Source organism: Schistocerca americana, chromosome 2 (assembly GCF_021461395.2).
Source record: "Schistocerca americana isolate TAMUIC-IGC-003095 chromosome 2, iqSchAmer2.1, whole genome shotgun sequence".
NCBI lineage: Eukaryota > Metazoa > Arthropoda > Insecta > Orthoptera > Acrididae > Schistocerca > Schistocerca americana.
In genome coordinates this window covers 652,028,012-652,051,143 of record NC_060120.1, presented here as the reverse complement: position 1 = coordinate 652,051,143, position 23,132 = coordinate 652,028,012, and the positions used below count along the sequence as shown (strand labels likewise).

Sequence of the window (23,132 nt, the reverse complement as noted above, 5' to 3'; positions counted from 1 at the left end):
ACGTACATGTCACCTGTCAGAGTCGTATCTACACATATCAGGGGTCCCATATCACTTCAACTGCACATGCCCCAGACCATTACAGAGCCTCCACAAGCTTGAACAGTCCCCTGCTGACATGCAGGGTCCATGGATTCATGAGGTTGTCTTCATACCCGTACATGTCCATCCACAGAGTACATTTTGAAACGAGACTCATCCAATCAGGCAACATGTTTCCATTCATGAACAGTCCAATGTTGGTGTTGATGGACCCGGGCGAGGCATAAAAGTTTGTGTTGTACAGCAATCAATGATACACAAGTGGGTCTTCGGCTCTGAAAAGCCCATATCAAGGATATTTCATTGAATGGTTTGCACACTGACACTTTTTGATGGCCCAGCACTGAAATCTGCAGCAATTTGTGGAAAGGTTCCACTTCTGTCATGCTGAACGATTCCTTTCAGTCATTGTTGGTCCCATTATTGCAGGATATTTTTCCGACTGCAGCGATGTTGGATATTTGATGTTTTCCTGGATTCCTGATATTCACAGTACACTCGTGAAATGGTCATACGGTAAAATCCCCACTTCATCACTACCTCGGAGATGCTGTGTCCCATCATTCATGCACCGACTACAACACCACGTTGAAACTCACTTAAATCTTCATAACCGACCACTGTAGCAGCAGTAACCGAACTAACAACTGTACCAGACACTTGTCATCTTATATAGGTGCTGCCAACTGCTGTGCCGTATTCTGCCTGTGTACATATCTCTGTATGTGAATGTGCATGGCTATACCAGTTCCTTTGGTAACTCAGTGTAAGTCAAACAAAAAGGAATATTCAGATGCAAAACTTAATTTATGCTGATGGGCAAGTCTGGAAGTTACAAGAATGACAAAAAAATCAAATTGAAATTTGCAAAAATGTCAGAAATGTAATGTTTCAGCTGATACTTTGATTAGACATCTGTGTACTTGGTTTACCACACAACATATCTTTCGACTGCAATATAATGAACTGATAATAGCCAACTACTCTCACAATCTTCAAAATACATTTTAAATCTTGCAAAATCATTAATAAAATTTGCAATTTTTTTAACCACACAAAATAAGAATAACATGATAACAGGCCATACAAACATGACTGATCCTTGATTTTAAATAAACTTGAATAAATGAATGAATAATGTGGTCATATTTTTTTATCACAAGGATGGTATAAAAATATTTACTATCCCACTAACCACACAGGCTGTCATCAAGGTACAAAGTTACTGACAATCTGCTTGTCCCACCCTCCTCCAGTTGATTTATAGTAATCACCATCTGATTTACGTTACAGTCATAATTACATCTTCCATCCCAGTCTTATTCCTGACATGTTGGTTTGTTTTCTTGTTATTCCTAGTAATTCCCAACTCGCATTTCTCTATTGCTCACTTATCAACCCTATTTTTCATACAAAAGAATGAAGTAGACAATGGCATAAGTGCTTGATGATACTTACTTTGGAAAATGGAATAACTGGCACTTTCAATGTAAGTGGTATTTGCATTCTCTTGTAATTTTCATTAATAACACTTTTTGATCATACATTTTTAGAAATAAACGTCTGTCAGGCTGCAGATACCCACTTTCAAAGAATGTTTAAGTTTTATCTTAATACTAATACTCTAAGAGGAATAAAAACAATGACTTGAGGAAAAAAGGTGCCGACAACTGAAGACTTCAAATCAGTGGTCTTTGTTAGCACACACACACACACACACACGTACACACACACACACACACACACACACACACACACAGTCTTCCCCTCCCTCCCCCCTCCCTCCCTCCCTCCCCCCCTCTCTCTCTCTCTCCCTCTCCTGATGGTGTGGTCCAACTATGACTGAGCTACAGACATTAAGACCTCACATACGTGCTTATCTGTGTGCAATGTCCTACTTACTTGAGGAGTGGTTGTCTTTCCTCATATTATTGTGTGAAATTACATATCCTAGGCAACTCTTTCTGGACCACATATGAATTCTTGAACAGATATATGTACTACGGCACATATCTGTACATACCAAATGTGACTACTCTAAAATTTTAGTTAAATTGGTTTAACTGTTCTCCGAATGATCCTTTATATATTATTTTTTTGTAATATACTTCACATGTTACCAAAAAAGTAAGAAATATGCAATACAAAATCATCTACTCACTGGATAAAAGAGAGAGATAAGTTATCAAAACAAGAAAATGGACAGCTGTTCAAAAAAACAACTGAACTTACAGTATAAGTGATTGTTTGCCATTCAATCTTCTCTTTGGCATATTCCTGTTGTTCTAACTTGAAAATGTGCTTGTTGAAATAGAACTGAAGATTTTCATTTGCATAGTTTATGCATAGTTGTTCAAAGCTGTTCTCCTGGAATACAAATAGTTGCTAGATTAATAGAAGCCATTACAGTCATCCCAGAAGGCCATTTTAACAAGGGAAAGAGAATTATTCATTTATTCATTGTAACTGGATTACTATAAGTAGTATGGCACCTAGATATGTAAAAGGAATTTAATTTCTCTGTATCTATTCAAATGAGTTATAGCAAACAGTACTCTGCACTGGAGTTGTGTGTTACAGCTTCAAAGTACAAATGGATGTATATTTTTATCAATAGTTTTCACATGTTTTTCCTCTTATAACTCATTACATTATCCACAAATGTTTATCATAATGTCTAAGGATAAATAATATCAAGATTTATTGAGCATACCTTTACAGTTATCAACCAACCTTGAAATCCTCGAATCCAAATATATCGAGAATAGAAATGGCAGCAGTCCGTTTGGTGCCCTTGAAAACAATTTGATTGATTCGAGACACCAACCAGGAGAAAAGTGTGCTGTAAAGAGCTTTTGCAAAGGCATCACGAGCATCTAGAGCCTGGTCAATGCTCAGCGGAGTGAAGACACGTTCACCACGAGCTTCCTGCAGATAGTTAAATATTCACTGTACCAACTAAAATCAAATTCGTCAATACTGATATTATTTTCTTTTTTTTTTATTCATGTGAAAATACTACAAAACAATTTTTATTTAGTCTTGCAAAGTATATTTGTTAAGAATACAGTATGCTTTGTGAATTTTCTTGCTTCCTGAATGCACAACTAGAAATTCCTATTACCAGTTTACCTAACATTAGATGATAAATATATAATTTTTTGCCTAGCAAAGGTTAATTGACTCACAGAAAACAATTATGCCTTCCCTATTACAAGAAATGTATTACACGTCTTCCCCACAATTACCATCTACTTGAGCACTGTCATTATAAGATGAACTCTTTCATCAAAGGAAGAGAAACTGAGCATTAAGTTGCCATTGAGAATGAATGAACACAGCTGGGAGAAGCTGGAATCTTATACCCCACATCCATGGGCTTGATGTCTTTTTCCACATCAGATGCGGTTTGAGTCTCATTTGTAATACCTTTGTCCCCTCCCCATCCCAAAAAAACTTGCCCCTCCCCCTTCATCCACTTCAATTCTTATGTCTTTCATTAGTTAGGTTTCTTGATTGCTTTTTGACCAATATTGATTTCTTTAATTTTTATCTGTTACTCCGCATTTTAATCTTGTCTTTTCCTTTATTCTCAGTCTTTCTTTCTCTCACATCTACTTCACCACTGCCCCCTCTGTTGCATCTAGCTTCTCACACTTCCAAACTTGCTGTTATCATTTCATTGCTTATTTCCCTTCCATCTGTCTTTCTGTGTCTTCTTTGACCTGTTGCTCTGGATGACTTTACCCATTTAGTCTTATTTTATTCAACAATTTCACTGTTTGATTAAATTTATGTTGAGCTGTAACCAACCCAAGGATCTTAATTCGTACTTGCAGATATTACACACCTTCCTTTTTCATCTATCAACTAATCCTTATGTACTGTCTTAAACTAGTCACTGACAGGTATGTACTGAAAATATTTTGACATATGGCTGCAAACATTTTATCTTTATGCGGGATCATCTTAAGTTGCATTTTTTATTTTTATTTTTTTTTTTTTTTTTGCCAAATTTTATGCCTTTCCAGATAACAGGGGAATTTGCTGTTGCCACAAATGTTAGATCATAAACTACACATGAATGAAGAAAGAAATTATTTTAATGCCTGTGGGCCATTGAATTAAATGAGAGTTACGGATTGCCAAAATGACCTTAGTTATTTCCAGTTACATGTTTCATCTTTCCACCCACGATTCACATTCAGAAATCATCAACTAGGCAGTGAGCAGACTTTAATTACCACACTTTTCCTCAGATTTCAATCTGGTTTTATTCATATTAACTGCTTAATTTTTTTTCAGTTATTGTTTAACAGAAGATATTCTGAACCTGCATCCTGAAGTTAGAATATAGTTCCATTACAGTAAAGAAAACTGAATTATTGATTTCACATGTGACATAAATGACAAACTTTCACAGTAGCTCATAAAGTACTCCGTATATTCACTCTAATAATATGTCTGGCATCCAATAAACCATAACAGAATTCCTATTTAATAAATGATCTTCCACTATGAGTCACTGGTCAAGAGTTAAAGATCAGGCATGTTTCGTTCAGCATAAGTTCATTCTGCAATGAGTTTTGTTTTAAATTTAATAATGACAGAAGATATATGGTGCTCCTCAACTGATCAACAAAATATTTAAATGTGTAGGTCACACTGTAAATCTAACAAGAAATTTGCCCATTTTAGAATGTTAAATGGTATTTCAGCAGCAATGTCTATGTTGAAAAGAAGAAAAAAGAACATCCTAATTTGCTGATACAGTACCGTAGTTTTAGTAGTGAGTGAGCGTTTGATTCCATCAACACTGAGCTGCAAAAGGTGTCCTGTCCATCGAATTTCAGCATCAGAACCAATCTCGACTCCTTCTGTTCCATGCTTGAGTTGTTTCCGATGAAAGTAGACATTCCCTAGGTGCAACACTGCACAGAAAAATAATAAAATTACTAATACATCAGAGTATCTCTCTCTCTCTCTCTCTCTCTCTCTCTCTGTCACACACACACACACACACACACACACACACACACACAAAGAGCGACAATGGATCACACAATATGCCATTTGACTACAATAATATGTGCAGAGCAAACAACACACATCAGAAACACATGAAGGATAGTGGATTTGCACTACATTCCATTGTACGGAAGGGAAAATGATCCATAAACAAAGAGAGTCTGCACATCATAATCAATCATTTGGTGTTACACATTCTTACAAAGGAGATCTTTACACCATAAATTGGAAACTGCTATAAATTATACTCGATCTTCTTATAGAGTTTTAAAAATGATGATTAATAAAAGATAGGCCCATTGCACAATGCCCGGGCCCTTAAAGCAGTCCTGGGCTTGGAAGGAGGGTGGAGGGGGGAGGTGGAGTGGGCTTGCACAAACCTCTTGCTGTGACTCCTCCTTCCCTCCCCCCATCCCACCTCCTCTGTGTGGTGTGCATGCACTCATGAGTGTGTACTGCAAAAGACTATTCAAAGCTACACAATTTATCATTTTTTCTAGCTGTCTCTCTGTCTCATATTAAGAAATATATTTTATACAAAAATATAAGCACACTGATGTCACTTCAAATTTGGAAGATAGGTGAAAACAGAACAGAAATACCACTTTGGCGTACATCCGCACACAACAGCTATGCAGCATTCTTAATGATCAAATATTTTTCACATTCAGCAAATTACAGATATACACCCTCCCAATCACACAAAAACGAGACTGAAAATAATTCAGTTCCATTGAATTTGTACTGAAATATGAAAATCTGATTTAAGAAAGATAAATATTTAGTTTTCATTTGTAGATACATTATGTTAATGTGGGATTAAAGAATAATGTCTGTAAAATTACTGTTGATCTTATATATCAAAGCAATGCAGCAAACCTACTTTATCTTTTATAGATAAGAAATTTTTACCTGAAGCAAGTATCTTGAAAATTGTATCTTGCTCTTCTGAGGAAAGACCCAAAACCTGCATTGCTGACAGAAGCGACTGGAAATCTTCATTGTCTGCCTTGCCATCAATCTCAACATTGCCTCCCTGTAGCAAATATGTAGGTAATTTCATACAACTTTTTATAAACTGCTGTTAATTCAGGATACAATCAAGAGCTCATAATATAACCTGATTACACATTTTTTTATAAATTATTTAGTCATAATAGCAATATTTTAATTCACTGACCTGGTTGAGGTAGAAGTATTTGTCAGGTGAGAGAAGACCATATTTTTCTCGTTGGTCTGATGGAAGTCCACGTAACATCTCATAAAAGACATGATAGTTACGTTCTTCCGGTGCTTGAGTCACTATGCGTGACTTCTCTAACAGGTACTCAGTGATTTTGGCTCCAATTATTACACCACTGAAATTTTTAATGTTTCTACAGTTCAATTTGCCACTTATTTCACATTCAAGATTTAACTATCTGTTACACACTGCTGTAACCCGATGTTGCAGTACTTGGAAGTACATGAACTGGCTCTGAATGTTACATTACATAGGTCTACATGCTCCTGCTCAGCTATTTTTTTAACTTTTTCTATTTATTTAACATTTTAATGACATGGTGTGTGACACTTGTGTTTTTGTATGACAGACTGTGCTGTGCCTTATATTAGTGCAGTTGGAGGGTTTCAGTAAAAGCTAATGCATTACTCAATGTATACCGTGATTCTCCTAGTTATTCTTCTTCTCCTGCTGTCTTGTCATGTCATACTCTAGATACTGTTTTTCACAAATGCCCTTACAGAAACTGTTGAAGTAAAATGTGCTTGAAAATGGGCATGATGACTGATGCATTACACCTTACAGAATATTCAATGAGCTTTAAATAGTCACAGTGGAATTATTCATCTTACACATTAAGAACATGGCTGTGGTACCAGAAAATGGACCTTATTATAAATGTAAATATCTTCTTTTAGAATGACAATAAAATAGGTATAAACATTCAGAATGTCAGAAAATAAAATCTCAACTTAATCTCAAGAAGAGTCAAATAATGAAAGGTAGTACATAGAATTTAGAGATCTTGTCCAAAACTAGGGAAGACTGAGTACAGAGCACATACTTCCACACTTTTTTAAAAAGCCAAATTTACAACAAGGAAAGGAACAAAACAACACTACAAGCCAAAAGAAACATACATAAGAAGGGACTACTCCCAACAAGGAGAATATGGACACAGACTACAGAAACAACATCAGAAACTCATATATAATGATTGGATTAAGTGAAGCAGATCTATGTAATACATTAAACACCAAAATGGAGGATTAGGATGACGTGATCTGAAGAAATTAGCTCCAGACAACACTGATCAACAACATTTTTGTTGCAAAGAATGTGAATGGTATTCTTTGCTAGGTCGTGGGTGCTGAATTGGAAAATGAAATCATTTTTTGGCTATCAGACTCAGTTTCCTTGTTACATTCTGCACTCTATTTATCAAAATCCTTGAAAACATCTATATTGGTTATTCTTTTATGTCTTAACTTAGGCATTCTGGATATATAACTGTTAAAAAATAATTTAAATAAGTACGAGGAATCAGCATACTTGACTCTCAGTTCGGAAATCCACTTCCAGGAAATTAGGGTGGTTTGGCAGCCCTGCCAACAAGTCACACTTGAACATGTGGAATCACACTCTGTTTAATGTCACTTACATCTTAGAATTCAGACATCTGACAATGGCTGGAAATGACTGCTTATCGTTTTAAGTTTTTGAAGGCTTGTGATACGTGTTTTCTGTTAATTCGTAACACGAAATGCTGTTAATAGTAAAATACCTGAGTAAGTAGTAAAAATTCTTCTCATTACGTCTGTGGAGAGAATCTCTGAAATCATGAAAATAGAAACTTAATCCTCTAGCAGAAGTATGCCGTAAACTTCGGGGTAAGATTAATGGCCAAGGTAAGAACTGCTTCCCCCCTCCCACACACATGTTGTTCATCCTGTACTACACTCCTGACAGGTTGGTTAAAAGGTTCACATCACATATAGCCTACTTTGCTTTTCCCATGAGTTTTAGAGAGGCAGCAAACCACAACATAGACTGTAATTTTCTCTGACAGAAATAAGTGACTCTTTTTGTCATGATATGAGCCCATTATGGACATCAGTGTAAATTGCTGAGTCTTGTTATATTTTCCAGAAAATTAGTCTGAAAGCAATATTTGTCAACAATGAGAACAAATTTCCTTCTGTTCTGATTGCCCATTAAGTTAATCTGAGGAGGCATATGATAACATTAAACTGTTGCTCACACATATACAATATGAGAAATACAAATGGTCTATATGTGGGAGTCTCAATGCAATTAGAATTCTTCTTGACATGCAGCTCAGATGTATAAGGCACTGCTGCATTCTATGCGAGTAGAACAGCAGAGATGGAAAAAAAACACCAATATGGGAAAAAAGGTCTTCTCTGAATGAACTGCTTACTGAACACAAGAATATTGTGGACACTTCTCTTGTTGTTCCCAAAAATGTTTACCTAACTCAGCTACACATTAAATTGGGTCTTTTCAAAACCTTTATGAAAACCAAGGACAAAATTTCACGTGTCCTCATTTAGCTGAGAAAAAAAGAAGTGATTTAACATGTCACTTAAACTACATTCCTTGAACCATGATTTGGACTTCTTCCCAGATAAACTTGGTACTGTTAATGACAAACATGGAGGATGGTTCCACCAAGACACTTCTTGGATACTGTTCTTTCTTTACTTTTCTCTTAAGTTACTCACTTCTCTGTGTACTGAGATGTTTTTCTGTTGTTTACATTTGGATGTCTTGTTGTGAGAGCATGCCATTTTGCCTGAAACTTATAATACAAATGTAGCAGTAAACACTTACAGAGCCTATTATTACATGAAAACTGAGGCCAATACAGAAATTCTGAACTTAGACCTGGATTCATGAGCCATTTATCTCCCAGTTTCTTGTAACTGAAAAGAGGTCTGTCTGTTGTTGATCAGTGTAATTAGTCTTGTCACTCTGCTAAAAGCAAAGCATTGCACTTTTAAAACTGTCACTCCTTCTGCATGAGAAACAGAAAATAATTTCTGGGATAAAGCATTTGATTTGAAAACGTCAAGTTTCTACTATCAACAGCTTTTACTTCAGTTGGCTAGCTAGCAGTTTTAAAATTTGACTTTCGTATGCAGAGGTGGAATAATTTGTAGTTTATTAACTTCTGTAAAAGTTGCTAATGTAGTTCTCAAATATAATATTTCAATTAAACAACATAACTTACTCTTTAAAGTGAACCTCGAGATATTTTCCAAACCGTGATGAATTGTCATTTCGCACTGTCTTGGCGTTTCCAAAACTCTCAAGCAGTGGTGATGCTTCTAAAATCTGTTCAGTTATCAGATTTGAAGGTGCTTTATTCACAGCAGCTAGATACTGCATAACCAATTTTGTTGATTCAGTCTTTCCAGAACCACTCTCTCCTGAGATGACTACAACCTGATTTTCAGGTGGCATTCCTTCTTTGTGGAGATGACTGTAAGCTGCAGCGCCAACAGCAAACAGGTGCCTAGAACAACACATGTACATTTAAGTAAACCATAACACACCCATGGGTAGGTTACAGTACATTTATGTTCTCATGTTTGTGAATTGACAAATGGTGCTGAAATACGGTGTTATTTGTACCTTATTTTGCAACATGGTTCGTTCCCAGCATTAACTATTTCACATTGCAATACATGTACATAGAGATTGGTGATAACACTGGGCTATCAGAAAAAATAAATCACATAAGGCCAAAATTACGGAAACCTGAAGCACTTCGCTTCTGTGGCATGAAACCAACATTAGCCAGTTCATAATGCCACATTTTTTGCTTTATTAACATATGGCCAAAATTACAAAGTCAGTTGCATCTCTCATCAGCTAAACAGAAGGTCAATATTAATTACTTTTGGCTCACTAGTGGCGTGACGCAAGCTACACTGAAATGCGTTTGTGTTTTAAGTTGGCCGGCCGCTCTCTACTCCTGAATTGATGGGAGTCGCTAAAATCTGAGAGCTTCGGCAAGTAGTCATTTATTATTGATTGAGGCGAACTTTACCCACTTGCCAGTATTGTGTGAAGGAGCCATTATTGTCTGATGTGTTACTTTGTAGCACGGTGTTTTTTCTGTATTTGGTACTGTTTCCTGTCCTTGCGATAACTGTGCATAATAGCTGCAGTTGGGACATGTATTTAACATGTCAAGACGATTTCAGTTTCGTTTACTAACAACACTTGTGCGATTTTTTACTCTAGTGCGTGCTGTCGCGGTAGCACGAAGCTTTCGTCTTGGAGCCGGATGCATTGTAACTACAATTAAATCAGCACGTATTTCTTGATCATTATGACTTGTTTCAGTACACACTATATAGCCATATAAAGTATCCACTAAATGCTACAGTCGACTCTAAACTGATCCAGACGAACTTTGCTTTACTGAACGTAACATTTCTATTTCCAACAAGTTGGTACATCAGCTGTGTTGCGCAAGGAAAGCAATTATTGAAAGCACAGTGATTAGTAGACCGCGGATTTTAGGTAAAAACCTATTTTGTTCCTGAGTTCCTATTTGCATCAAAATTTGCACTTATGCGTTTCATGACTTAATAGCGTTAATTCTATAGGACCTAAAAAAGCCTATTTTTGCCTATTTCGGCTTTAATATCCTAAAAAGTGCCTATTTCATCATATAAGACAGTGGTTCCAAGTTTTTCCACACGATACGACAGATGGAAAAAAAATATTTTCTGCCCAGCGTGCAGCAAGGTGGCTTGTTGATATGCGCTCCTGCTTCGTCCCTGTTAATACCAAATACTCTTTATAGGTGTTTTATTATTCATATGTAAAAAATAGATCACGGATCTTTAGGCTAAAACCTATTTTTTTTCCTAAGCTCCAATTTGCATATAAGTTGGTACTTATGCGTTTCATGACTAACTAAACTGAATACCGTTAGTTCTATAGGACCTAAAATTGCGTATTTCGACGTTGACGCCTAATTTTACCTATTTCGGTATCAAAATCCTAAAAGTACCTATTTCGTAAATCTGACATAGAGTTCTTGTGTTTTAAAAGATTAGAAAAAAGAGTAAACTTAGGGCATTACGTCTCGTCGAAGGTGAAGGTCGTTAGAGACTGTTTGCAATTCCTTTGCTTGCCTTACTACCAACAGCACTCGGCACGGTGAAGATTTGAGTTACACATTAGAATCGAACGTGGGAATACTAAATGTTATATTTCAAAATATTTTGTTCGTAGGATTCTGGCCAGCTGCGTATTTTCGCAAAGAAACGGTTTCATAGGCCTTAAGCTGAGCACGGATTAAAAAATCACAATGTTAATCATAGACGCCCTCTATAGCTAAATTACTGCCCTTCGCGCATTTTCTCGCTGCTGTCTACAGGCAGTCCTATCAAACTACTCTGTTTCGTGAAAGGTATTATACGTGAAATTTCCGGTTCGAAAAATAATTTGCCAGTAGTGAGATGTTTTCGTCTGATGCACCGGTAGATTCCATTCGCTTGTTCAGAAGGGGCGGCCATCTGTCAGGTGCCATATGTCCAGCAACGAGTACGGTACTTCCCCTACCGCTCCTATGCACCGCAGTAAAAGGAAAAAAAAAAAAAAAAAAAAAAAAAAAAAAACTGGTCATCGTTCACTTTTCCCAGCGAAAACAAATCAGCGCATTGTGTAGCGACCGACGTGTTAAGTGTTACTGACGTTCTACGTGCAAAATAAATTCTAGTTTCTGTGTGAGAATACTACGCCGTGCCGAAAACAGCTAGTTCAAAGTCTACTCATATAAGTCAGTGGCTGCAAGATTTTCCACATTATACAAGAGATGGGAAAATTATTTTCTGCCAAGCATGCAACAAGGAGGTTTGTTGATGTTTTTCTTACACTTCTTATTTTCCTGTCACTTAAGATTCTTTTTTATCGCTATCCTTTAGTAATACGAAATACTCTTTATATGCGATTCTAAACTGCATATCCCTTTTCTCTCGTATTAGGTTTCGAGTGTTAAGAAGTCTCACTTAACTCACCATGCAGATGGAATCGCACGTAAAGCTAATGTTGAACGAGAGTCAAAATTGAAGCAAACTCTTTTAACCAATAAACCTGGTGAATCCTCCGAAAAAATAAGTTCTGCAGTGATTTGTGTCATGCACTTGTGGCAGCAAACATCCCCTTTCGGAAACTAGAAAACCCTATTTTCAGAGGTTTTCTTGAGAAGTACTGCCTTCAGTCTATTCCTGCAGAGTCTACGTAAGAATTATGTGGATTCAGCTTACAATGCTGCATTGCGCAGAATCCGAGAAGATGTTGGAGAATCTTGTATATGGATTTCTGTGGGTGAAACTACTGACATTCCATTCCGTTACATTGCAAAACTGTTTATTGGCAAGCTAGATTCAGATGCTCCATCCAGGGCTCATCTGATTTACTCAAAACAGCTTGCAAAAACTAACCAACAAACAATAACACAGTTTGTGAACAATGGGCTTATAAGGTGCTATACCCAAACGGAGTGGATGAGAATAAGGTGCTTCTGGCCATCACTGAAGCTGCTGCATATATGGTAGCAGCGTTTCAGCTATTAAAAGTATTCTACCCATTGATGGTGCACGTAACTTGTGTAGTGCATCGGATCAACCGCATAGCAGAGCAAGTAAGGCTACAATTTCCTAAAGTAAATAAAGTAATATCTATGGTGAAGAAAATTTTTGTTAAGGCACCATCAAGAATACAGGCATTCAAAGAACAGCTTACAGATGTCCCATTGCCGCCAGAGCCTGTTGTCACCCGCTGGGGCACGTGGCTGATAGCAGTAGAATACTATAGTACGCATCTCTCAGCTGTCCAGAAGGTGGTTGAAAATATACCGGAGGATGCTGCATCCGTAACTGCAACAATGGAGTTACTCAAAGATTCTTCTTTAAAACGGGACTTATCTTACATTAGGGCCCACTACACATTTATGGCAAGAATAATTTGACAATTAGAAGGCTCAGGGAGACCTATCTACGACAATATTTCTTTGTTTGAAGAAGGCAAAATGAAAATTAATGAAGCGCCAGGTGAAGTAGGGGAAAAAGTACGGGCAAAAATGCAAACGGTTTTGCAGAAGAACACTGGCCTGAAGGAGTTGTGTGCAGCTGCCGACATACTTAGTGGAAAATCCAGCACTCCTGACTGCAGCAATCCTGTACAACATGTGCCGAAACTGAAGTAGGCCGCTGTCACATCTGTTGATGTAGAACGTTCTTTTTCAGCGTATAAATTGATTCTGACAAGCGCCACAGTTTTTCACTAGAAAACCTAGAAAAGATTTTGGTTATTTATTGTGAAGCCAACTATGGTCAGAATATGTGAAACTACGAATGTATTAATTAAACCATTGCCACATCTCTTTTACAGAGATCTTTATCTTGCAGGAACTCAAAAATATTTGGAATTATGTTCAACATTAATGTTGTAGGTTACTGTGCTCTGTAACTGTGTAAATATTCATTTTCCTTGTTTTAATGACTAATAAGATGTTCATACTGTCAACACTGTGTATTTTAATTTATTTTTATTTTCTCTGTATCATTTTTATTAGAGCCTATTTCAGGTTTTATATAGCCTAAATGAACTACTGGAGGAACCTATTTTAGGTGCCTAAAACACAGTTTTTAAGACCTAAAAGTCCGTGGTCTAGTGATTAGTACACAAGAGCAAGACTCCTGAAACAGTTACCGTCGAGAATTGGCAAAGCATATTATTTTTTAACGTAGTTACTGAAGCTTAAACCGATTATGAATAAGTTTAAAAGTGTAATCTAAAGTGACAATAAATTTATTGTAAAGCAATGTGAAATGATATTGAAAGTTACAGGACTGGATTGAGAGGTTACGCAATAATATATAAACACATGCATTGCAACAATAACGCGTATTCTCCACTGACATTCAAAGCTGGTTACAGAGTTCTAGGAATATCCTGTTCCTTTTTAGCAAATTCCTTCACTCCTCTGCACTGTATTTCTATGTTACCTTATAAAAACAAAAACAGAAGATTGATCGATATGCAAATCAGCATACACAGAGAAAAATAATTATTACAAACATTGCATAACGGCTTTTCAACTGCTCTCATTTTTGTTTGTAAAACTGATCCAAACCAGACCAAATATTTTCAATGTGACCTAGTGCAGCCTATGGGCCTACATTATTTACTCGAATATAATCCTTTAGAGCTTTCATTGTTGCATGAAGGTTTCCGTAGCCATTCCCCAAATACTTTGAAATGAAATTGTACTTGTAAATTTCATGTCTTCCAAAGATTTGCAAGTAGCAAGTTACCGTAAAGTAATAGATAACCGATGATTTCTTGGAACTGCGTCTCTGCAAATAGTGTTCTGTTTTTGGTCGCGGGAACAATAATTGTATCAAATGTTGGACCATCAATGCATAAACGGTTATGATAATCTTTTTTCGTTCAACTACAATTCTTTGGACATATTTTCGTGAGTGAAACAGTTTCTCATCCGTGTTCCTTCTTTCTGCTCGCCACAGTATAGAGCAATTATAACAGCAGCAGCGTCTTGACTATCCAACATTCCGAAGCAGAGTATATATTGCACAATGGTATTGCACCTTTTTATTGACCAGCCGTTTATTCTTGGAAATGAGACTGAGGAGATCTGAGGATGTATTGACTGTGAATTCTATAATGACATCTCAAAAGTCGCACGCAACTAGATGATAATTCCTCTCCGGTAAGAAGAAAACTTGTTTTTCTTATTTTCAACTTTGGATCGATTTTAAACTAATTAAATAATTAAGCCTTGAATAAGGCTACATACTTTCTTATTCGCCTTTATGATAGGCGGTTAGAATCTCAAAGGTTCTAAGCAAGACTGATAATTACATTCCCAACTCATTGAAAAATTTGCTCAGTTTTCGTACACAAGTGGTCTACTTTATGTCATGTTAGAGTTTTAGTGTTCTTGTCGGTTTAGCTGGTAAGAGTGTGGTTACATTTGTGTCAGTGTATGAAAGAGAATAACAATTTTAGAGTCCGCGCAGCGACCAATTTTCGTCCAAACCGTTGACTAAGTTGATTCGGGGCCCCGTTCTTTTACAAACGATTTTACAGAAACTATTCGATAAAGAAAATCATTTTAGCGTTGCTTATAGCATTATATGTCAGCTTCAGATATATGTCCATCATTTCGTTAATGGTCATAGTTACAGTGATATTTGCATGTAAACAAGCCACGGCACGAAATTTGAAAAAAGTTTGCAATGAAGAATAGAGGTCCCTACGATTTTACGTTTGGTGCGTTTTACATGATATGTTGCTGTGTATGAAATTTAGCTAACATATTGAATTTTTCTTTAGACTCAGGTGGAGGTCTTGTCCATCACCAATCTCAAGGAAACTGATGTGATGTAGCATAATCATTTGCGATCGCGTGCGCCAGCGATAAAGCCAGAATGAAATATTCACAACAGTCCTAATATTTCATATATCGTTGGAGATATCGAAATAAGATTTTGGTATACGATGGCACGAGAAAAAGAGAGTATTTTGAAATACGGTTACTATCCAAAAGTTAATTATCCACCGTGTTATTGCACTAACTACAGACTTTTTCGATGAAAGAATGTAATTTTTAAGGGTCATAGATAGCTGGTAAAACGATAAATGCGTTAGGTTTTGGAACAACATAAGTGAAGACATTACAGTTACACATTTCTTTCCATACCAAGGATCTGATTTTTCATAAGCTATTGACCTCACTTTTCCTCAGTTCCTCGCTTAATAAATTTAATAAACCACTGTTTCAGGATTCTCTCGCAATTGCGTCTGCAAAACATGTTAGAGAGACTACACTGTGTAAACTCAGTTGTGTTTGTTTCATTTTCTGCAGAAATCTTTTTAGATACTAACCAAAGCTGAGGTGACATCTTTTTGAATGGTCTTCATGCAAGTGTAGACATGGAGGGGCCCACATAATATGTTCACAAAAAATGTGAGCGCAGTCTACGGTTAAGAACAGCACTTTTCCTCCAGCGCTCGGCATTGCCCTTAACAGCGCCTGCCTGTAACCCGCACCACTACCGCTCTCCTCACGCGTGCTCTGCCGGTTGGGAATCTACCGTCCACGTCATTCTTCGCGCTCTCTTGTCAAGTGGATTAATTAAAAATGTTTTAATTTATGTTTAATTTAATTAAAATTGCAAAAAAGCTGAAGATGGAACCAGCAACTTGTAAATCATTGCGTAGGTAAGTAGTTGCTGGTCAACCCTTACTCACCAGTGTCAAATATCAATAGTACAACTATTGAAATTTTTGCTGAGAGTAAAATTTTTTAACTGAAGCTTTATAAGTAGGTACACTGTTATTAACTTAATTTGAGTATTCCTACTCTGGCCTCTGCTAAAACTGTCCAATATCTGACCGACACACACTCACTGAGGTTAAACCTTTCCAACTCATTCTTCCACAATCGTCTTGTATAATTTTTTTTTTCCCAACTGCTTTCGTTCATCCTCTCTATACGTCCAAACCATCCCAACATAACTTTCTCAATACTCGACATTACATATTTATATTTTATGACGATATTACAACAGGCTTGGAAAGTGAATCAATGTTTCTCTTTCAAAATTTGTTGCAAAAAGAGATTTATTTTCAAATGAAATAACTTCTTCTAACACAGGAAAAGATTGTGATTCTTTTCCCCTGTAGTTTACGGTTAAGTTGATTAAGAGGGGACGTAACGTCTACCATGATATAAAATTTTTGGTTCCATTATCAAAAATGGTTCAAATGGCTCTAAGCATTATGGGACTTAACATCTTAGGTCATCAGTCCCCTAGAACTTAGAACTACTTGAACCTAACTAACCTAAGGACATCACACACACCCATGCCAGAGGCAGGATTCGAACCTGCGACCGTAGCAGTCCCGCGGTTCCGGACTGTAGCGCCTAGAACCGCTCGGATACCGAGGCCGGCGGTTCCATTATCATCCGTTAGTTCTCGATACAGTACGACCAAGCAGAACCCGTTAATAAGGAGGTGGAACACTTCGAAATGTTTCGTCTCGATAACGTACATATATTGTTATGCAGCAGAAGATCTGCATACTCACTCTTCGTTTCAGCTAAAATTTCTCTAAATTGGCGATGATTAAGAGATTTAACTATAATTTCCTTGATAACCTTAATCACACGATCTATAACTTTGCAAACTTCTTCTGGAAATTTCTGCACACAAAGCACTTCTTGATGAAAGATGCAGTGGTACCCCCATGATGGTATTTTTCTTTCAAAATAAACAGTCATACTCTCTGCCCCAACTGTTGAATGTGATATTTTTATTGAGTGGAATATGCTATTTTTCAATGCGTTCAGTTACAGAATTTCTTATATCCTCTCCACGTGTTTGACCATTGAGTGGAAATAATCTTAAAGTTCTTCTTTAGGACGTGTAGATGAAATAAATCATAAAAAAGTGAAACTTGCGTTCTATCATTTACGTCACAATACTCATCAGCAGCTGTTCATAAAGCGGGACGCAATTTAACATTTTCGAATTGCCGGTTGATGATATGCAAAAAACATTTTGACTGTTCTGTCTTTCACTGTTTTAGCAGACAGTCGTAAATCTTCAATTTTTTAAAGAGTATCTGCTTTGTTCTTAAAATACCGAAACAGTTCTGTGGGTGCATATATAAAACAACTATTTACCGTGTATGTATGGCTTTCCTGTCTTAGCAATCTCTTGGCTAATCACAAAACTTGTAATGTTAACACTATTGGAAGATTGCATCCAGTAATTAAATATAGAACTCGATTTTTTTCTGGACTCTCCTGAAGTTCATCAACTGATTTCTTTCTTGTATCGCCGTCAGAATACACTTCTTTCTTGTATCGCCGTCAGAATCAGCACCCCCTGTAGTATCAGTGATCGTGCTGTCCGCGTGTAGAGTGGGGATGGCGCGCGATCTATCTGAGTGTGACCGAGGGGCGGTTGCGATGGCCCAGAGGCGCGGTACGAGCTTTTCGGAAACTGCACGTCTTGTCGGGTGCTCGAGGAGTGCTGTGGTGAACATCTTCAACACGTGGCGAAGTTAAGGTGATACCGCGACCAGACGTAGGGTTGGCCGGTCACCCCTCATTACTGATATCGGACATCGTACGCTGGGCAGACTGGTAAATCAGAACAGGCGACGAACTGTGGCGGAAATAACATCAGACTTTAATGCTGGCAGGCACAAATGCGTCTCAACACACACTGTTAACTATGGGCCTCCGCAGCCGACGACCAGCGTTAAACACCACGACATCGGCAACTTCGACTGAAATGGGCACGTGACCATCGGCACTGGACATTGTCGCAATGACAGTGTGTTGCATGGTCTGATGAATCCCGATACCTTCTTCATCATGACGACGGGAGGGCACGAATTCATCGTCTTCCCGGGGAACAGGTCCTTAACACCTGTACTGCGGGAGGAGATACGCTGGCGGCGGTTCCAGTATGCTCTGAGGAACATACAACCGGGAATCTATGGGCCCAGGGGAGCTCATGCAAGGCACCATCACGGCTAAGGAGGATTGTACACTGGTTCCAGACCATGTACACCCATTCATGACGACCATGTTTCCCGCGGCAGTGGCATTTTTCAACAAGATAATGCGTTATGTCGCAAGGCCAGGATTGTGGTTCGAGGTACATAGTGGCGAATTGCAGTTGATATGCTGGCCTCTGAACTCGCCAGATCTGAACCCGATCTAACACATCTGGGATGCGATGGAACGTGGCGTCGGAGTTCATCGAACCCTTCCCTGGAATTTACGGGAGTTAGGTGACTTTTGTGTGCAGATGTGGTGCTAACTCCCTCCAGCAACCTACAAAGCCCTCATTGCTTCGATGCCATAACGCGTCGCCGCCAAAGGCGGACATACAGGTAATTAGCTAGATGATCATAATGTTCTGGCTGATAAGTGTATTTAGTATTAAATGACACGTGTTCCGCTGCGAAATGTCTCCCCAGATTCGATTTCTTGTTATAAACCAATTTTCCCTAACAAATGTGAATTTCGAAAGGCCATTTAAGTTTTGAATAAACGCGAAGGTCTTATGCCATTCAACTTTAAATTCCCGGATTTTGTCTTCTGTTTTTCTTTGCTTCTTCTATGTAGGCTTCTCAAACAGGAAAACTAAAAAAGTGTTTTGTTTTATAATAATAAAGCCACTAACACAAAATAATTACACTTATTAAATTTATGACAAAATACTTGTAGGGTCTGCAGCTAGTTGGAGAAATACAGGTGACTTGTGGCGAAGTCTTGAAGGGGAACCAAAGTGCATACGACAGATGCACAAACAAATTACAAAACTGACTTTATACCTTTTTGTATACTCTTAAGATCGTATTACTTATATTTTAAGTGAGAAAGTTGCACCCAGAGGACACCACACGAAGTCGACGAAAGACCTTCGCGGAGTGCGAAGTTGGTGGGAGTTCAAATGGTTCAAATGGCTCTGAGCACTATGGGACTTAACATCTATGATCATCAGTCCCCTAGAACTTAGAACTACTTAAACCTAACTAACCTAAGGACATCACACAACACCCAGTCATCACGAGGCAGAGAAAATCCCTGACCCCGCCGGGAATCGAACCCGGGAACACGGGCGCGGGAAGCGAGAACGCTACCGCACGACCACGAGCTGCGGACGGTGGGAGTTCTGAACGCTACAATTTTCAACCTAGAACAAAACTTTGAAAGCTGTTTTGAAACTGATGATATCGTCGAACGTAGTACGTAGGGATACCTTAAAAAATAATGGTTTTTGACAAATTGGCGGCACACTGAAATAAAAGTCGATTTTTTGGACAAGAATGCCTTTATTAACCTGTACCAAAAGATGGAAATTAAAATATATCGCGAAAAATCCTAGGTACTACAGTAGAAATAACGCCGACTCACAAGCTAAAAAGATAGACAATGTAATTGCATGTGTATTTCACGAGTTATAGCTTCAGACAACTTGAAACATGTGCTTTGGAAAAAAAGTATCAACTTGTGTTTTTTTAATATTGAAATTGAACAAACCTTTAATCGGCAATGCCAGCACCGTGTAGTTGGCCTTTTTTCCGCCGATGTCGCAACACTACCGTTTTGACGAAATTAATCGATTAAGCCGCTTACCAATCGAAGCGTTTTTTGCACGATTGGAATTATTTTTCGAATCTTTTCTATCCGTACAAATACGTTTATCTGTCATTTTCAAGCGCTATTACTTCGAACAAAAAACAAGCGAAATGACAAGCATGTGCCTTCAGATTCTTTACCATAAGGGAATAATGAGAAATCTTGTTGAGAACAGTATTGCAGTTGACACTAATGCCCTCTATGATACTATCCTAAATTAAGAAGATCCCTATTACGTCAGTAACTATTACAGTATTACATCGGCTGCATTGTGCGCTTGGATACGCCAGACCCCCATATAATAAATAGCGGTTTTAATATATATTAACATTAATGGACACACTTTATAAGAATTACTCTTAAAAACAGACTCTACAGTGAACATTTTTAGCCAATTAAAAAATTAAACTAAATAAAATTAGTACCCTAGACTACCCCCTTAAGCCAATGCTGGTCCCTGTTCAGGAAATACGGAACCTAAGTGCTATAGACCTGTAATACGAAGCTAACGTGTCGTTTGTCTTTGCGTGACTACAAAAGACAAATTAAGGGAAAAAAGTAAACATTATCTGTCAGTATGAAGCAAAATGCAGGTACCTGACAATGTTTTCAACATTTTCAAGCTAAAATGATTCTATTATATCACCCAATGCTTGAGAACTAAGTTCATAACGTGAGAGAAGAGCTATATTTTCTCCGATAAGTTCTACGCGAAATCAGTACATTGTGGGACGCTATCGTGCAGGTATTAACCTCTAATGTTATCAAATTTCAGATAAATGAACAAGGGTAACGCTGTATAGTCATTCCATTTTGGGGCAAAGATGTTGATGAAAGATTTTCTCGCCAGGAAACGGTGCCATTTATAAATCTGTCGCAAAGCGAATTACATCAAGCTCAAAGGAAGTCAGGCAAAGTTTCTGCATTCACCAAACTTCGTTTAGATCGTCTTATCGTTGCCTTTTGGGTTGTTTCGGCGTAAATATACTGCCATTTTTAAGTCTTCGGAAAATATTTTAGGATACGAATACTTTTTGAAACTTATACGCAAAATAATGCAAGTCGCATGCCCTAGCTTTTTGACTTTGTAACATACATATGGACTCTTCGTTTTAGATTTTATTTAGGAAACAACCAGTTGACTTGCGTTGCAGTATGTTTCTACGGACCATGACTGAATTTCCCTTTCAGACATTCCTGGTGTCGGTATTTCACTGACACAATCAGATATAAGGTTCCGAATAACAATCTTTTTTTTATAAAAAAAATAACTTATACCGTTGGTTACCATTCTCTGGAGAAAGTGCAACGCACTGCCGCTTGAAGAAAGGCCTAGTAACATCTGTGAAGATATCACATTAAGATATCACAGTGTGGATACGTTCACCAATTTTCTTAAATCAAAGTAGAAACATAATGAAACTCAGGCTCAAGAGGTATTCGGAATGCTGAAATGGAAAAGTTTAGGAATCTTCGTATATGAAGAGTTTTAGGCTACCTAAAGCAAAAAAATGGACATTTTGTATGGCGAACTCAGAAGGTTCTTTTTTACAGTTTTAAATGGACCTGAGAAACGCGTTAATTCTTGTCGATGGCTGAAGTTAATGTTCTAGGTGCTAACGAATAGTCCGACATTGTGTATCATACGGAAGGCCAACGGCTTGCCGCAGTGGTAGTACCGGTTGCCGTCAGATCACTGGGGTTTAACGCTGTCGGACTTGTCTTGGCTAGCAGTTGGATGGGTGACCGTCTACTAATAACGATCGTCTATTCGATCTGCCGTGTGGCAGAGCCGCTCGTGACAGAGGTTTTTCAAAACTGATGGCCTGAAAAGTTTCCGTGGCGTCATGGGACACATTCCTCAGTCACTACGTCATGAGCTCTATGTCTAACATATTGCGAAATGGCGGTTGTCCAATGACAACAACTTTGGAAACTATGAAAACCGCTATTAAAAAATGGAAGAAAGGGTAGATTTGAAATGGTACGGTCGAAAGAAGTTACCCAAATCCTCTCGTATCCTTGAGACTGCCGAAGCGGGAGTGTTCCAGTTCCTGTGCAGTTCGGAAAGTCTTACGATAGTCCCAGCGGATATTTACCCTCTTCTGAACCATCACAGCTGTCTCTCGACCGTACTATTTCGAAATCTATCCTTCTTTCATTTATTAATAGTAGCTTTTACATGTTTCCAAAGATTTTGTCACTGTACATCCACCGTTTCGGAATGCATTAGACGCACAAAGCACACCAGAAAAATGATGTAATAGAAGAAATACTAATGCTAGATCTAATCATCACATATTAACAGATAAAGCCACTTCGTAACAATAGGCTGAGATATTTCTTGTGCGTTAAATGTAGGACAGAACATTTGAAGAAACAGTTATAAAAATGGATAAAGCTGACAGCATACTTACGGAGGCAACGTTCCGAGTATTTGCCCCTCGTATTTCTTGACCATGTCGAGGCCATAGATGTCGAACATTTTGTACGGGTTGACGGCTACCAGGATACTTCCAGTGTAGGTCTGCAATCGGAAGAGAATCAATGTTAACAACAGCGTCAGGCACTCAAAATGCATACTCACGTAGGTCTCGTGAAGTAGAATTAAAATTTTTTGTAACATACTGTTAATATAATTCTTAAAATATACACTAAGTAATGTGTGGTGACAGAGATTTCATTATAGTGGGGTGTGAAGTCAGTAAAACTTGTCTACATAGAAGTGTTGCTGCCGCATCTCGAATATATTACAGCTTGAATAATATACTTAACGTAGAAGCCTAAAACCTGAGAGAGCTCTTGGTGTGTTAGACAAGTTTCCTT

General features: G+C 37.8%; 1 protein-coding gene across 1 annotated transcript in view; it reads right to left on the bottom strand.

Moving 5' to 3' along the window:
- LOC124589362 (unconventional myosin-XV) overlaps window positions 1-23,132 on the bottom strand; it is a 931,914-nt gene that overhangs the window by 369,716 nt on the left and 539,066 nt on the right. The window contains exons 6-12 of the mRNA XM_047131550.1: window positions 22,724-22,833; window positions 9,327-9,611; window positions 6,251-6,428; window positions 5,983-6,106; window positions 4,819-4,973; window positions 2,776-2,970; window positions 2,275-2,409 (exon numbers count right to left, since the gene is read on the bottom strand). Coding sequence (XP_046987506.1) covers window positions 2,275-2,409; window positions 2,776-2,970; window positions 4,819-4,973; window positions 5,983-6,106; window positions 6,251-6,428; window positions 9,327-9,611; window positions 22,724-22,833 — 1,182 coding nt within the window. The remainder of the gene's footprint in view (window positions 1-2,274; window positions 2,410-2,775; window positions 2,971-4,818; window positions 4,974-5,982; window positions 6,107-6,250; window positions 6,429-9,326; window positions 9,612-22,723; window positions 22,834-23,132) is intronic.